Source organism: Mugil cephalus, chromosome 14 (assembly GCF_022458985.1).
Source record: "Mugil cephalus isolate CIBA_MC_2020 chromosome 14, CIBA_Mcephalus_1.1, whole genome shotgun sequence".
NCBI lineage: Eukaryota > Metazoa > Chordata > Actinopteri > Mugiliformes > Mugilidae > Mugil > Mugil cephalus.
Genome location: NC_061783.1, coordinates 21,957,050 through 21,974,349, shown reverse-complemented (window position 1 = coordinate 21,974,349; position 17,300 = coordinate 21,957,050). Strand labels below are relative to the sequence as shown.

Here is a 17,300-nt window from a genome sequence, read left to right as displayed (position 1 = left end):
CGATACATCTTTAATGAGAGCAGCAGAGATATTTGTTAAAATATCTCTTATATACAGTCTATCTTTTTATTCATGTTTGCTTTTTTTAAAAAAAAAAAAATTTAAATTGTCTTTATCTCATCATCATCATGATTCATTCTTTAATTGTCATTCTTGTGTAGTTCATAAGAACAAAATACTGTTTCGTAAAAACACTTAATTAACATTACAAAAATTTTCAGTTAAAATTAAATAATAAAAAAATCAATAAATAACCCATTTAAAGTTAAATCCAAAATATAAAGTGCATGATGAGAAACAGACCAGTCAGAAGAAATAAAGACAATGAAGCTGACTTTGACTTTAAAAGGAACTGGATACTTTTTTAATCTCAATCTGAAAATGAACTAATCACATCTATTAAATGAATACGGAGAGTATAAAAGTACTAAACCTAAATAAATACTCAGGTAAAACACGAGTTACTTTATATGTCTCACCTCTGATGTACCACAGGTTTATATAACAGAGTTAACGATTTAATTATGAGAAAAAGAAACATTTAACATCACCTTTAGGACACTAGAGGGCAGCAAACACAGGAGCACACATTAGGAGGCCGTAATAAGACGTTTATTTATCCTAAGTGTGGGAAGTGAGTAGCACAGAATTACAAATACAGAATTAAATATATACGAAAAACAACATGAAATTTGAAAGATTGTACAAAATATGCAAGAATATAACAACACTCTGATAGTCAGTAAATACAGAACAGGCTGGGAATTAAAGAAATGCTAAAAACTGGAATATAATGTAATTGCCAAGATATTAAATGTGGAGGTAATTAGTGCAAGAAAAGCAGGTTATTGTGCAAAAATAAGACAAATCTCAGGTGTGAGACTTGATTTCACAGAAATGAAACCACCATAATCCCTTTTACAAAAAACACACACACCTATTTAGGACGAACCCAAAGTAAAGTGAAAGCTGTTCATGAACATGTTGGAGCTCGTTCATGGTCTCGGTCTCTTTTAAAAGACAAAACTCTGACGTTTCTATCGCAAAAGTCAGAATCACTCTAAGTGGTTTTTTGTTCTTGAGGAATTAAAATTGGAACACGGTTAAAAATAAATAAGGAGGTGAATCCTATAACGACTTTTATAAATGAAACCAGAATAAAATGACATACTGCATCATGCAACTCGTTGTACTGAGCTCTGATTGGTTCAAAAAAGCTGCCGCGGGCCCATAGATACCACCCAGAGCTTTGCACGCACACATCGGTATACGTCTAATTATATCTGCACTATGAAACCAAAACACTAGCGGCTTTGAAATGCTATAAAATTAAAGTTAAACTGTGTTTCTAAACAAATTTTAACGAGAGAGAAAACTGCAGAACTGTCTTTTCATCTGCTTTCGAGAGAATTTCATTCTTGTCTTGACCTTTTGTCACATGAAACCGACACATTGGTCAAAAAGGAAGTGACATTGCACATTGCAGCTCAGTTTAGTTTCATCTTTGTAAAAACTTCTAAACCTTCATAATAACCTGTTTTTTTTTTTACTGATCTGCTTCTTTAGAAACTCCTCTTTGCACATTTGAGGCCTTGTTTTCTTTTCCTCAAAGAACACGTTAATGATTAAAACCTAAAGATTCTTCTAGTTTGAATTAGTTTTTACCAAAGTTTCGATTCAGGCCTGTGCTGCTAATTTGAATATTTGCAAATAAATTCACAAATTCATTCACACATTACTTTTGGTTCACCTCAGCTCGATTACATGGTTCATTTTTATTATCATATGAGAGAAGGATGTTGCATCAGCCGTTCCGCTTTCCCACAAGCAGTTCACCGCATGTAAAATGAGGACAGGGGCATTGAGTAAATAAAAATAGATGTGTATCGGCTGGTTGTGTTTTTTTGTTGTTTTTTGGCCAACATGCACGACTTGGCTTAATAACGCACAGGCTCCGATGTGACTGACCGAAGAGGCAGATGGAAAGAGAAAGTGATAACTCCGATTAATGCATTGGTCATCCGCTCTGTGTGTGTGTGTGTTTGTGTTTGTGTTTATGCATGTGTGCATATGTGTGTGTGTGTGCATATGTATAAGTGTGTGTGGGTACAGAGCGACAGAGTGAGTGTGAGAAAAAAAAAGAGAAGCAGCTGTGCAGAAAGGAAGATGAAGTCAGACACATGACATGGGAGGGGAAGTTTGTGTGTGTGTGTGTGTGTGTGTGTGTGAATGAGTGTGCATGTATAAGTTCTTGTTTTTATTAAGATGTGGGGGGACATTGTGTGTATTTTATTTTCTGGACCACACGACTTTTTTGAAGGTTAGAACCTGTTGAGACTTTTAAAGATAAAGGTTGGTTTGTGGAGCTTTTAAAGATGGAAATGTGTGCATGTTTACATATGTGTGTGCACATGTGTGTGTGTGTGTGTGCGTGTTAGTGGCAGAGGGCACAAATACACACACACCAGAAGATGCATCTTCACTTCTGCCTCCGACAACTGAGACTGAAGCAGTCGACCTCAGAGCAGAGACACCAGAGAAACACAGACAAGTAAGAACTCTGATCCTTTTATAATCTTCTAATGTTCCTGCAGCTGTAATAAGTTTTAAACAAACACAAAGTAACCTTGATGTCCTAAAAAAAATCCTGAAGGGTTTATTTTCTGCAGCAGGTTTGCAGGAGTTTAACGCTGTGTAAATTGTGACATTTCCTTTTACTGATATGTTTAGCTTTTGTTCAGTCGTGGTCTGTAGGAGACTTGGCAGCGTTTCCACCGTTGTGGTACCAGAGAGAACCACAGTAAGACAGACAGACGGCACGATGCTTGATGGAGATAAAGATGGAGCTGAAAGTAAGACAAGGTTGCACGTTGGGAGGTAGTTTATTCACACTTAGCCTCCTGAGACCCTGCGTCCTCATATGGGGACGTTACCTTTTAGGTTTTATTGAAACTTGTTCTGCTTCATTTAGACCTGTTGTCCTCATTAGTGGACACTTAAGTCTGTCATCTTATTCATTTATGCTCTTTAAAGTTGATTGTTTGATAATTAGCAAGTACTCGTTTGAGGAAGTTGGGACTTCATTATTCATAGTTTTGGTTTTGCTCAGTGCTCATGTTCAGGTATTAAAATAAAGAGTTTTAGATTTTGTCACACATTGGGCGACTTCTTTATAAAATAAATAATGAAATAATCCCGAGTGTCCACATATGAGGACATTGTTTCTCTTTCTAAAACTACTACTTCCTGCTTAAAAATGATGCTTAGCTTTTAGTTGTCTTAGGTCCTACTGATCCCAAATACCTTGGAGAAATTAAAAATGCATAGCAAATAAAAGCTCCGGTGGCAAAATTCAAAACACAAAATGAAAAGTTGATTAAATGCACAAACAACCTGGCGGCAAATCGGATTATTTAACCTGATACTTGTTAATTCTTTTTAAACATTTTCCTCTTTGACCATCTTCTAATCTGGTTACCTCATGAGCGGATGGATGGATTAATCCATTTAAAACATTTAATTTGGAAAACGTCAAACAAAGTTCAAAGATCATGTGTTCAGAAACAGCTTGTTCCTGTTTTCCTAAAGTGTGACGTGAATCTATGGTTTGTGGCTTCAGTGTTAAAAAAATCTTTTTTTTTTTTCCGATTCATGATTCTTTGAAATGATTGTAGTGGTTTGGTCTTGTCGGCTACTTTATTCTGGTTAGTGTCGTGACAAACTTCTTTGTCATGTTTAGGAGCAGACCAGCTTCACTCTAGTGGCTGGACGCGTGCGTTTCACATTTTACACTTCACACGCCGAGTTGTTTGAAGTGGAGTCAGCTGAAACCGAGTCTGTGGTGACCCGCTGGGGTTTTAGACAATGCCTCTTTGCTGATGCTAACAGTGTGACTTGGCGTTCAGGGTCTGGGACTTCCTGGTAATTCACACTAGTGATGTCAAACGATTAAAATGTTTTATCAGATAAATATCAGCGTTCTGTAGAATAATTCCGGTTAATCGCGATTAAATTTTTTTTTTTTTAGCATTTTTAATCTATGCTAATCGCGTTTCATTTTGTTTAAACCAACGTTTGTCCCTGTCCCTCCTCTTTCAGCAGCTACTAAAACAACTAACTTGTTGACATTGTCCAATAAAGGGAGACCGTGTTTTATAATGTACCTTAGGGTGACATGGTTTGAGCTTCAGAGGGCGGGGCCACAGAGAAACGCAAATTCGATGTTTGAGGCTCTAGTTCAACGAAATCCCACACAAGTTTGAAATTGTTTCAAAGTTTGAGTTTTGACACATTGTTTGGTCTCAAAAAGAGGACGTTCGTTCACCTTAATGTTGGTGCAACTGAAAAACTCTCACATGGGACGGTGGTTGCAGGAGTGGACACCAGCATTGTCAGCTTGTCTTTGTCTTGGCTTGTCTCCAGCTGTTAGCTACATTAGCTCAAGTGCTAGCAGAATCCCTGACATATGCTTGGTGTTAATGTGGTATTTGAAACTGGAAGTGCTAATGCTTTATGTGGCTCCACTGTTCTTTTATTTTATTTTTTGTCCTCAAATGTCCCATGGACAGGACCAATGTGCTGTTTAGCATCTTCCACCTTTATGGGTTGGTTCAACTGCACATTTGTTCATGGTGACGGTAACTCTGGACAAACTGAGAGTCATTCAGAGTCATTCTGCTGCAGGTGGTTTCAATGAGTTAAAATTTATAATCAGATTAATCATGATGGCGGATTAATCCACATTCATACAGTTTTAATTTTTAATTGGCCCAAACAACCCCCATTCTTCTCAGAGTTTTGTTGGGGCTCAATGGTTTGAGTTGGGCCAGTTCCCAGAGATTCTCAGTAACTTGAGCTTTTATTCAATGCTAAAGCTAAATGTGGTCAGAAATGTGGCTGCAAATTAAATCTGTAATTTCCTTTCATCCTTATCTGTAAAGTTTTAAGTGTTTTATAGGCTTTATTGTATTTAACCCTTTCATGCATGGTGGTGCAAGCAACCAACACAGTAGACATTTGTGCATCACTCCAAACACTGCCACCAACTGGCCAGTTGGTGGAAGCGCAATTTTTTAAATTTGATTTATTTTTTACTCTAAATCAAGATGGCCGACAGACAGACAGAAAGTACCTCAGGAATTTTGTGTAAATACTTCCATAGTATGGCACCACTGAAGATAAAAAAAAAAAAAAATAAGTAAATAAAAAATATGCTGGCATCAAGTAACATCTAAGAATTAATATAATTATTAAAGTTTCTGGGTATTTATTTCATAAATTTTTAATTAATCACAAGAGTGGACAATTCTGTAACATCATAAAATATAGGTTCCTGAAAAAAATCATAATTTTTTTTATATGGCTAAAGAGGAATAAAAACACACAAGAAAAAACAGGTTACATACATAATTCATGCATGAAAGGGTTAAGCAGGTGGATAGATTTAGATGTGGAGTATCTCATCCTCAATTTCTCTATTTGACACAAGGGAAATCTTTTAAATCTTTGAACGGTGATGAAAATCGACTTTCTCGAATTGATGTGAATGTGTTTTGCACAATTTGAGACTTGTTTCTTGCCTCGTCGTTCATCCTAGAACAGTTTAATGGTTGAAAGCTAGAGATTCTTAATAAATGACATCATTGATTGTTTCCACTCATTAATTCTTGGTAAAAGACATCATCTGCATCATTTTAACACATTAGACCAAAGTAGAGAAGCAAACAGGAAGAGGGAGAGGACTGTGTGTTCACTGATGTGCATCCCAGAGGTCCATGACTGAAGAGGGAATGTTGTGGTTAACAGACTCTCAGAAAATTCTTGTTTATCTGAGTCCCAATTCTAAGGAAACTCAGACGAGAGGAGTTCGATGGAAAATGGCTCACGAATTGTGTTGTGCAGATAGTTAATAGGGTGAAAAGTGATCAAAGGCGATGCTGGATGTCGGATGCGGAAATGTGTCCAAATGACTCAATCAGATGTGAAACAGAGAAAAGAAGAGCTGTGAGATTCGTCCTAAGGACTTCATTTGTCTCCATTTCACTCAGTTTATGTTCCCAAAAAAGAAAACGGTTGAGGGAAAATTAACCAAACCTTTCATCCTCACGTGATTAAGGGGCGTCCACATACTTTTGCATGTGAAAAAAACAAATTATTGTCCTAATCTGACTTTAACTGGACCACTTAAGTCCATGTAAACACATTAGTCCGACTAATAACAGAGTTCTCCTTATCAGATTAAGACGCCCAGATAATGAGACTGGAAACTGATTTTCTCCGGCATGTATACGCCTTAATCAGACTTTAACTGGACAACACGTGTGTACACATGCACCACAGCTGCTGCGCTGGCGTATAACCCAGTAACAAAAACATCCAAGAAAGCAAAGAAGAAGGTGAACAGAGCCAGTAGAAGAAGTACCTGAGGGATAGCGCCATTTTATCTGCACCAAAAGTAGAGCGCACATTACGTACGAGATTAAAAAAGTTGTACCATTATGCATGAGCGACTCCAGTTTTTTATTATATGACGTAATAGGTCAACCTGAAAGGAGGCCGTATTAACCCACTGAAAAGTCACACCTAGTGTGGAGGAGGAGGACGTGTTCCCGTCAGTTATTCCATTTTCTCCGTTGCATGTAAACTGGGACAAAGAACACATTCAGAGAGTTGAATTTTGATACATAGCTCCGTTAAGCTGTGCATGTAAACACACTGACAGACAGATAAAGATCCTTCCCTCAGTAATAACTTGGTTACATCTCGTCGCTTCAGTTAAGTTTATTGAGATTGATATGAGAACTTCTCCTGGTTGTTTACACCACAGCAGCTGTGAAGAAGCTACATCTGCGCCTGCACTTCCTGAGAGTTGTAAAGAAATCCTCTGCATCCTCTCAAGACGAAAAAACAAAAAACAAAACAAAAAACACATTGTCCGTGACTCTCCTCACCTCAGCCAACATCTGTTTGACCACCCGACCTCTATGACCTAATACAGATCCATGAAGGCCCTTGATAAACACACTCTGTGGCTAGTATTTCCTAATGCAGGATGAATAAATGCATGTCTTATCTTAGTATTTTAAACGCTTTATTATGGCTGTGAGTGCGGTTGTTTGTGAGTGCATGTTGCAGAGTATTTCATGTGTGCTTCTATTTTGCAATTTTGTTGTATCCTGCACAAACCCACAATAAACACTTCTCTATTTCTATTTCTAATACTTGCAGTGTTGCATAAATTTCACTGGTATCTTTAAAGGAGCTCTGTACCAACATTATTCAAAACTCCTCTTAATATGATTGTACGTTGGGACGTTGTATTGTAGACGGGTATGTCATACAGTGAGATTAACCTTGTTAAAACAAGAAACTCACCTAGGAAAGTTCAAAATGTTTCCTCTCACTCACTGTAGCTGGGCACCACAGTCACATACATCAAATCCAGCAGAAGCATCAAATTTCGACCCAATAAAATGTCAAAAATCTACATCATTAATGTAAATTTAATTCGTATTACTCATAAGAACCTAAGAATAGGGATGGGCACTGATCCTTGGTATCATAACAGCCCCAGTGCTGACTCTAAGTAGTAACCAAACTGAAAAACAACTGATGATTTCTGCGCTTCATTTTGGCGCCACTGAACTTTAAATTAGCTTAGCTTAGCTTAGCTCTATCGCTAACGCTACACGTCAGTTTATCACCTGCATGGATGGAAGCGAACTTTCAAAATGTCTAAGACCAAATGTTTGTCAAAAGTTTGTCTGGACTTCACCTCTGCAGATGCAAACTGGTCAACCTGCAACAAAGAAGCTAACACCTGGAATTAGATTCAATCTGACCTGCATAGCATTTTATTAAAAGACCAGAAATGTAGCGCCTTTGCCTGACAGACCCCTGCCACTGGTTTAATTAGGAGAAATATTGATGTGAATTTTATTTTACATTGGTTAATATGTTCCTTCATCTTCATTGTATTTATCTTATTTAAATTGATATTCTGTTCAACCTCCACATCAAAAAATGCCTCAAAATTAAAAAGGCACCATTTTTGGACAAAGTTTGTATGTTTTCGCCTCCTTCTGCCATCGTGGGTTCAACAAATACCTGAGAATACCAACTTGAGGAATGAAAATATGGAAGCTTGCCACCAGACATCACACATTTAACAAGTAAAATTGCTTTTAAAAAGAGTTTGAAGTGATACCTAATGTCACAGAACGACCCTTAATCCGAATTTAGTTGGTTCATCACTATTTACCATCACTACTGAGCTGTAATGAATGATAACATTCATTTCAGCTTTTTAGGTATATTGTAAATACCTTTTATTATGGGCATTATTTGTAGTTTAATTGTTGTTCATTTTTTATTATTGTTTTAGTACAGTTATTATTTTTGTTTTTGTCTTGGTGATGTAATGTTGACTTGTGTGAACCAGAGGAAGAGTAGTTGTTACCTTAGATACTGACTAATGGATCCAAATAAATAAATGAAATGTGATTGGTTAACACTTTATCGTTCCTGTGGGTGGTTTAAGAGACAGCAGCAGCAGATTTTTTTTTTAACCAATCAGAGCTCGGCACACGAGTTGTGTTTGAGTAAATGCTGCATGATGCAACATGTGATTTTTTTTCTGATTTCATATATAAAATTCAGGGGAACCCAGCAACAACTTTTTTTTTTTTTTTTAACTGTGTTCCAACTTTGATTCCTCCAGCACAAAACCACTTAGAGTGATTCTGACTTTTGTGATAGAAACTTCAGTGTCTTCGCTTTAAAAGGAGACCAGGACCATGAATGAACTCCAAAATGTTCATCTACAGCATTCAGTTTGCTTTGGCTAAGTGTTTTGCATAAAGGCTGGGATGATAGGAGGTACAGCATCTGGGCAGATTTCTTTGATAAGATTAAGTGTCCATATCTGGGAGCTGCCAACACTTAAAATGGCACTTGTCATTGCAAAAGTACCTTAAGTGGTAACAGTATGATCACATCTTCCTCTTTACGGTTCAAGAAGGCAACGCTGGTGTGACTAAAAATGTGCTGCTAAAATAACATTCAGCCATTGTTAGAGTGAAGTCTGAACCAAATGTCGTTACAGAGATAGAAAGAGATACAGAGATAAAAACGTCTCGACTCATTGTCCTGGCCTGAAGCAAAAAGAAACTTTAAAGTGATGAGCAGAAGTTTCGCAAGAACGGTGTCCAGAACCGTGGAAAGAGGATTTGAAAGAGGCCCCCGAGGTGTCAGGGATGGGAAACACCTGTGACTTATCAACGCTGTAAGAAAACAGACGTCGGTAGCTTCGTGCCTTCATAAGTCTGTGGTTTGGCGTTGACATTCCTCCTGGTTAACCACCGCCGTGCATGTGTGTGAAAATAAAAATAAAGTCATCCAGAAGTAATTATTAGGATTATTATTCTAATTTAATGTCACGTTTTTTTTGTGTAAACACAGGATTTAGTTTCTTTTCTGGTTGAATAAGTTATGATAAAAAAAAATAAAAATTTAAAAGATCTAAAGTTAAAATGATCGGATTTACTGTACATCCGCTCCACAGACTTGTTTTTTATAATTGACGTGTCACCGTTTCTGTTTTTGTGCTGAGCTTCTGCAGTTTTTTGATCAGATTAGCACGAGACTTTGACGAGACCTTGCCCCCCACCAGGAAACAGTTCTCAGAAAAGTGGCGCAGCGAACGTCTTTATCTTGATTTTCTATGAGTAATATTCTTCGTCATGCTTTAATGTAAGATGCGGCAGGACGCACCTCAAAGTTGTTTCCAAACCGCCATAAAACAAAAGAAGAAGAAGAGTTTTTACATCTGAGTGATGAAGCCCATGCAAATTTAGACGGGATGGGAGGGACTCTTCCAAATACGCATCGTAAAATGTTTGGTAGTTGTCTAAATTTTATATTTTTTATTTTTCTGAGCACCTGAAGGGCTCACATTGGTCAAAAACGTCAAAGCACATCTCTGACCTCAAAGTCCACCAACAATGTGAAACACGTTCATTCAAATTTAAAGACGATAAAACCCACTCAGAACAAACTTCTCTGCAGCTGCTATAAATTGTACATCAGATCTCTGCTTTCATACAGGATGATCCCATTTCCTGCACATCCATTTTTGTATTTTTAAGACGGTCCCTTGGCGTATCCTCAGACAGTGACTCATTCTGCACACCGCCGCACACGGTTCATTCAGAAACCCGTGCTCATTCATCCAGTCTCCAGTCTATTTTTCACGGCGTCATATGAACGTTAAAGCTCGTGATCAGGAAAAAAAACAACAACGTACGTGTCTGAAGGAGCAAATTGTGGAAAAGGTGCAGAAATAGCCTCAAGATACTGATCCAAAACAACAACAACAAAAAAAAAAAAGGGAAGACAAAGCCAAAATAATAATTTGTTTAATTAAAATTAAAAGATTTCTGAGATAAACCAGACATTTGTGTCTCGCAATTGAATAAAAACTAATTTTAACGCATGCATTTTGTTTGTGTCGAGCATAAAAACTTGATGATTGGACCAGAAGTAACTGAACTTCTCTCTTTTCCAGCATCACCATGTCTATCAACGTCTCTCTGTCCACACATGTGCTCAAGACCACCAAGGACGACCAGGGGACTAAGGTGGACATCGAAGCCGTCGTGGACAACATCAGCACCATCCTCTACACGCTGACTGTGGTGCTCGGCATCACGGGGAACTCTTTGGTCATTTGGGTGGCCGGATTCAAGCTCAAGGTGGTTACATGGGTTTTAAAACGAGTCAGGTGGACAGCATTGTTGTGCAGCTTTTGAAACTCTGCAGGCAGTTTCAGTCACCAGTCATGTTGTGGTCAGAGCTAAGAATAGCAACGCAACAAATTTATTCCACCACCTGAAGTACAAACACAAGCTGAAGTACGACGAGAACCGGCAAATGAGTCAGGAGAAAGAAAGCAGCCACGACCTCCGGTAAATTAGGGTGACCAGACGTTACATTTACTTCTCTTTTATTTGGCAGATATCTGTAAAAAGTATAAAACATAACTATCTCTGACTGATTTTCAAATCTGTTGGTTCAATCGCACATTTTATTAATTAATTTTACAATTTAGACGCTATTAAGGCCTGAGTCAAACTAATGCTGCTAATCTCCATGTTTAACTGTCACTTTTTGCCACTAAGTTACCGTAACCATGGAGACTTCGGCTAACTGTGGCGTCAATTACGGACCCTCTATATGTCAAAATAAATTAAACCGTAATAGTCCCTGTTTCTTCATTTTTATCTTGACAACATTTAATTCTTTTTTTTTTATCTTCCACTGTAAATGATGATGATGGAAATATATTTTTACCTGGTGGAAGGCCGTTTTCTCCACAACTCTAACCTGTAGCTAAGCCTATTTAATTATAAATGGTTAAATATCATCTCAGAGCTCTCAAGACATAATATAGAATGTATACATGGAGTCAAAAACATTGATTGAAATTAGAATATTTTCATTGTATTTTTTATCATCAGACTGGTAAGATTTATTTTAGCCCGTATTGCCCATCCCTACAGGCCGCTGTGAAAAAGTAATGACTAACTGAGGTACTAGTATCCCCGGGGATCCGTTAAAGCATGTGGTTTTTGAATTACAATAACTCACATTAGTTTGCGCTATTGACAAAATTCAAAATGTGGCTGAACACTGGGAAGTTGCGCTTCGTGACACCTTAACTTTGTTTTTACCACCAAATTCCTCCAAACTGCTCTCTCGTCCTGGGTCTCCCCAGTCTTTCGTCGATCCCTAACCTTCAGCCAACAGCAGTGGTGCGTCGTAATTACCGTAATGGCAGCTTTTTTTTCCAAAAAGTGCAACTTCCCAGTAGGTCAGCAGTCAGCTGCCAACTAGCAACCAACAAGAAGGCTAACTAGCCCAGCCAGCAGCTGTAGGTCAGGCTAACCAGAGTTAAGGACTCTACTTATTTCTTTTCCCCATTTTCTTCTTCCTCCTCCTCCTCAGCCGAAGGTCACCAACGTGTGGCTGGTGAATCTGGCCATAGCCGACCTGATCTTCAGCTTCACGCGAGTCTTCTCCCTCATAAAGAAGCTCTTCTACAACTACTGGCCATTCGGCGTCTTCCTCTGCAAGTTCAACGGCTTCTTCAAATACGGCAACATGTTCTGCTCCGTCTTCCTGCTGGCCGTGATCAGCCTGGACCGGGCGCTCTGCGTCTGGCAGCCCGTCTTCGCCAAACGCCGCCGCACCCTGTGCGCGGCCAGGGTGGTGGCGTTCTGCGTCTGGGCCTCGGCGATCATCCTCAGCTCCCCTTACTTCGTCTACCGCCAGGTCTACCTGAAGAACAACCTGAGCAAATGTTCTCTGGAAGTGAAGGAGGCGACGGCGGAGGACAACAAAGTCAAAGTCGCCCTCTACTTCATCCGCTTCCTGTGCGGCTTCATGCTGCCCTTCACCGTCATCCTCATCTGCTACGTCCTGGCCGGCCTTGGCATCCGGCGCACTCGCCTCTCGGGGAAGCATCGCCCTCTGCGTATATTGGCGTCGCTGGTCATAGCGTTCTTCCTGTGCTGGGCGCCGTACCACTGCCTCCTGCTGGTGAAGATGGTGGACAGTAAGAACATTTTGGTGAAGGTCTGGCACCCCGTGGCGAAGGGCGTGGCGTACTTTAACAGCTGCGTGAACCCGCTGCTGTACTTCTGCATGGGGCTGGACGTGAGGGGCCGGTTCAGGCAGAGTCTGATGGGCATCTACAAGAGGGCTCTGGCGGACGAGGTGGACGGACAGACGACCCAGTCCAACGAGCGCTCCCTGGACGACAGCACCGGGACGAGGGGCAGCAGCGTCCCGGCGGCAGGACGGAACCTGACGGCAGTCGATGTAGCTAAAGTTTAACTCTTCTCCAGATGAGTTAAACTGATCAAGCTTTAACTTTTGTTACAGATTCAGACCCAGAGTGAATCTATGTCACAGAGCTCCATTTAATGTACAGTCGACAGTGGGTTCGTTTTTCTTTTCCGACACACTCAGTAACAAAGCTCAGAGAAAATGTGCTCAGCTGATAAACATTTGAGTAAACTCACCTGTGTTAGCTTCACCTAGCACCGAACATAATGCAGGTTTGTTAATATACAAATTACCAGGTATAAAAGTTTCTGCCCAAGTTCGGTTCTAATTCAGTACACATCTGACCAAGTAAAGTCCAAATACCTGGATCAGTTCTCGCCTCACCTGTTTGGTAGAGGTTGTATTGGGAGGTAACATGTGTGGACTTGGTATAGCTAGGTATCCCAGAATGCATTTCAAGTACACTGCTGTTCCAATTCCATACTGCACCGTTTCCCACCGTCCTCCAGAGTAAGGCTGGGCGATACTGGGAATTTTGGTAATGATCCGATACCAAGTAAATACAGGGCTAGTATCACCGATACCAATACCGATACCGGCTACTTTTTCTTGAAATGTCATAATAATTTAAGAACCAAGCACCAAACAGAAACATATTGAATAAATAATAGTTTAAGTAAAGCCTGAGAGCCGGCGCTGCATTGATGGATGGATTATAAGATCTAAATTAGCCCTCTACAACATTCTGTGGTTGGAAATAGTTAGTATTTTTATCTGACTTTCTGAAATTAAATTAATTATGATACCAGTCAAGCTAACGTGGGGCTTTCCAAGTCCCACATACACCATAACAAAATGACAAAACAGTCCATGGAGGTGTTCTGTGGTATCTGCAGGTAGCGGGGCCTCAACTATTTCAACAGTCTGATGCTGGATCCGACCACTCAGACCTCTTTTAATAGATACCGAAACTCCAGACTGTGAAAAGCCACCAAGAGCTTCAGTTCGCTCTAAATCCTTCTACTTGTCCATTTATTTCTGCTTTTAACATCAAATTTAACCTCCTGAGACCCAAGAATTTGGTTGGAATGCATCTTAATTTCTTTAAGATAAGATAAAGATCTTTAGGTATTTGGGAGAAGGACCTAAGAAGGATAAAAAAATACATGGACACATGGATTATTTATATTTACAATTAAGTCACCATGTGTAACCAAATTTCATCTCATTCGAATCTTGGCAGCTGACGAATCCGGACCTTCTTGCTGGGAGGCATCAGCGCTAACCAGAACCGAAATACAAAACTGTTTATTTTAGTGCAAAAGCAGAATTGGAAACGATGAAATCCCAACGTCCTCAAACACGTGCTTATAAATTTATTAAATTTTCGTGTCATGTCAAACTAGAACAGTTAATAAGCATAAATAAACAAGTGTATTGTCCCTTCGCTACCAGTACATGGCAGATAAAAGTGTCTCCTTATGAGGACAACAGGTCTAAATGAAGCAGAATAAGCTGCGCAAACCTAAAATATAGCGTCCCCATATGAGGACGCCGGGTCTCTGGGGGTTAAGGAGAAAATGTTCACCTTCACCATAATAACAGATAATTAATGTTATTTTCTTCACATATCAGTGGTCACAAGGCAAGAGAACAGAGAGAGACACTAGCTGCGTTAAATGAAAGCGATATTTCTCAAATTTCGACAAAGTTTAATTGCGCTTTGCTTCCATTGAAAGAGGTTGTGGGAATTAGCTGTAACTGTCACTCTTTACGTGTTATCCTCTAATTCTCTTAAATTCTCACCAGTTTGAGGAAGATGGGTTTTTAAATGGACTGATGACATCGGTGTCGCTGGTAAACGGGGAAATGAGAAAAAAAATGTTTCCTTTGTACTTTGGTGACCAACTTTAATATTAATACTTCTAAAAAAAAAAAACACCTCGTGAAAGAGTAAAAATGCTTTAGCGTTAGATTTTTGAGAAGTTTTTAGAAATGTAGGCTTTTTTTTTTTTAAATTGCGATATTTAGGTTTTTGCGTATTTCTAGGGGGAATGGAAACAAAACAACTGACTTGGATTTGACTTGTATTTGGCGTATATAAAAAGATTTTACAGTATAGCGATACAATAAATACATCAATTGCATAGGTGTCAGCGCAGTAGACAGGAAAAGTTTTTTTCTTCACACATCTATTTACGAGCTCCATTATACATCTCCATCTTTCACAAGTATGAGCTCAGTGTTTGTTATAGACTATGATCGAGCTGCAGACAGTTTCCGCCGGTCACAGTCTGCATCAGCATCAACAGCCAAAGGTTTTATGGAAATATCTATTTGTGTGTTTTTCTTTACATTTCCAAACCGCTGAAGTTACAGGGCAACGAGGTGACTGGATAAAACCTCTGAGATTAGACACGTCCTGAACTGTAAGAAGCTGGTGATTAAGGTCAAAGAGGAAAAAGTGGAACTGTGAGTCTGGAGCTACAGAAAGACGGCAGAGGGAAGTGAAACCATTAAAAGCAACACAGGGTTTAACTTTAACCATGACTCTGTCATGTGTGCAGGGGTCAGAATGAGGGTTAGATAAATCAAAGCTGAACATTTAAGCCTTTTGAATGACCCTCTTCTGGTTTTTAAGACGTTTCTGTTGAGCTTCACATTCGGTTGTAAATATCTGTAAAGTATCCAAAAATAAGTGTAAATACTGAAACATGACTGATAAGAGAAGAATAAAGTGGAAATAAATGGTTTAAAACAGTTTCATTTTTCTATGAAAGACTCAAACGCTGCAACATTCATTGACTGGTGCTCCAAGATGTTAAAAAAAGAAGAGATGCATGAAAAGAATAAATGCTCACATGCTAATTTAGGTCCATGGAAAGATTTAGTACAAACACAGGAACCAGTCAGACAGACAGACAGACAGGGAGGATGTAGACGCTTCCTCTCCATCTTCTTTATAAATAGTTGACATACTAAATGAGAACTGAGAAATTTCAGAGGTTTCTTTGATAGAAAAGTGTTCAGCGACAGCGAGAAGTAAAGAGAAAGAAATGTTCTGGATTATAGCTTTTAAAGCAAGAGTGAGATCTGAGGGTCCTTCAGGTTAATGGGTTTGCTCTAAAACAACAAAGGACGTCAAGCTCGACCATCCAACATTTCATCTGAAAAAGTGAGAACAAAAGTTAAAAAAATAAAGGATGTGATCTAGTTCCAAAAAGTTAAATCCTCAGCTTGGTTTCAGTTCCTGACGGCATCTCATCAACCTGAACCTCGTTGGTCCGTAACGAGGCAGAGGTTAGATGACAAGGAGAAACCAATCGATTAATCAGAGGATGGAAAATGCAGAGAGGTAGTAAAATAGAAACTGAAACACAGAGGAAGAAGTTTATGAAATAAAAAAAAAGTGGATTAGAGAAAATACTCAAAACTCAACAGAAAACTAATAGAAAACAAGTTCAGACTGATCCAGTCTGTCAGTGTCATTCTGATTATTATACATATACTAAAACACCTCAAGTCACTAAAGCTTAGAAAGTTCACCTGCTTAAAAATGTAAAAGTAAAATCAACCTGAAGAAAACCTCTGGTTCAACTCATTTCTTATTTCAACTTAATGCTATGAGTTTATATAAGTTTATATAAACACTTCAGATAGATTCAACTCACATCTTACCCGGAATTTAACTTTTACCTCATTTAGGCCTCATAGAAAGGAGGAGGAATTAATTCCTGGTAGAGAAATGGCTTCTAAAATCCACCCATTTCAAAGGTATCGTCATTTTTTTTAGCAATAGTTCTAATTAAAAACTGAGAAAATGACACTGTATTCAAATCATATCACCCTTCCTCCTCCTCCATCACTTTCATTAACTCAAAACTTAAAGACACGAGTTAAATGAACATTGACCTCACAGACAAACCTCACAGGAAGTCAAAACAATAAATTAATGATACCTAGAACACACCATTATCCATGAGGTCATAACTGGTAAAACTCATGGATGTTGCTGAACTGAAAAACATGATTAATTACCACCTACCACTCAAAAATGTTTCAGAAATCAAGATGACTGTTATAACTTGAGAGGACATTTTAATTTTATAATTCACAGGTCACACACAAGAATGAAAAACGTTTGTGTTTCACAGTGTGGTGTTCAATTACAGATGGATCTGAAGCAATGCTCAGAGGAAACTAAAAAAAAAGTGTATATATAAAAATATAATACTCAGTAGATATATGGGTGAAACAGGAAGTTTCACCCAAAAAAAAAGAGAAAAACAAAGGTTCACTTCTCCAGTGAGTCAAGAAATGAACTGCTTCTCTGGTTCTCCTTATAGAGAAGCACGGTAGTAGCAGCATCATGCTGTGTTGCCATTTAGCTGCAGAGACACAATGAAACCATGTCCAGAGTGCAGACACTTCAGTAAAATACAGAATAATAGTGT

General features: G+C 38.8%; 1 protein-coding gene across 1 annotated transcript; it reads left to right on the top strand.

Annotated features, from left to right (window-relative positions):
* Positions 1-2,225: 2,225 nt before the first annotated feature.
* LOC125020157 (formyl peptide receptor 2-like) lies at positions 2,226-13,611 on the top strand. The gene is made up of 3 exons (XM_047605447.1): positions 2,226-2,551; positions 10,565-10,751; positions 12,004-13,611. Exons 1-3 carry the CDS (start codon positions 2,472-2,474, stop codon positions 12,892-12,894), a joined length of 1,158 nt encoding a protein of 385 aa, XP_047461403.1. The 5' UTR covers positions 2,226-2,471; the 3' UTR covers positions 12,895-13,611.
* Positions 13,612-17,300: the final 3,689 nt, after the last annotated feature.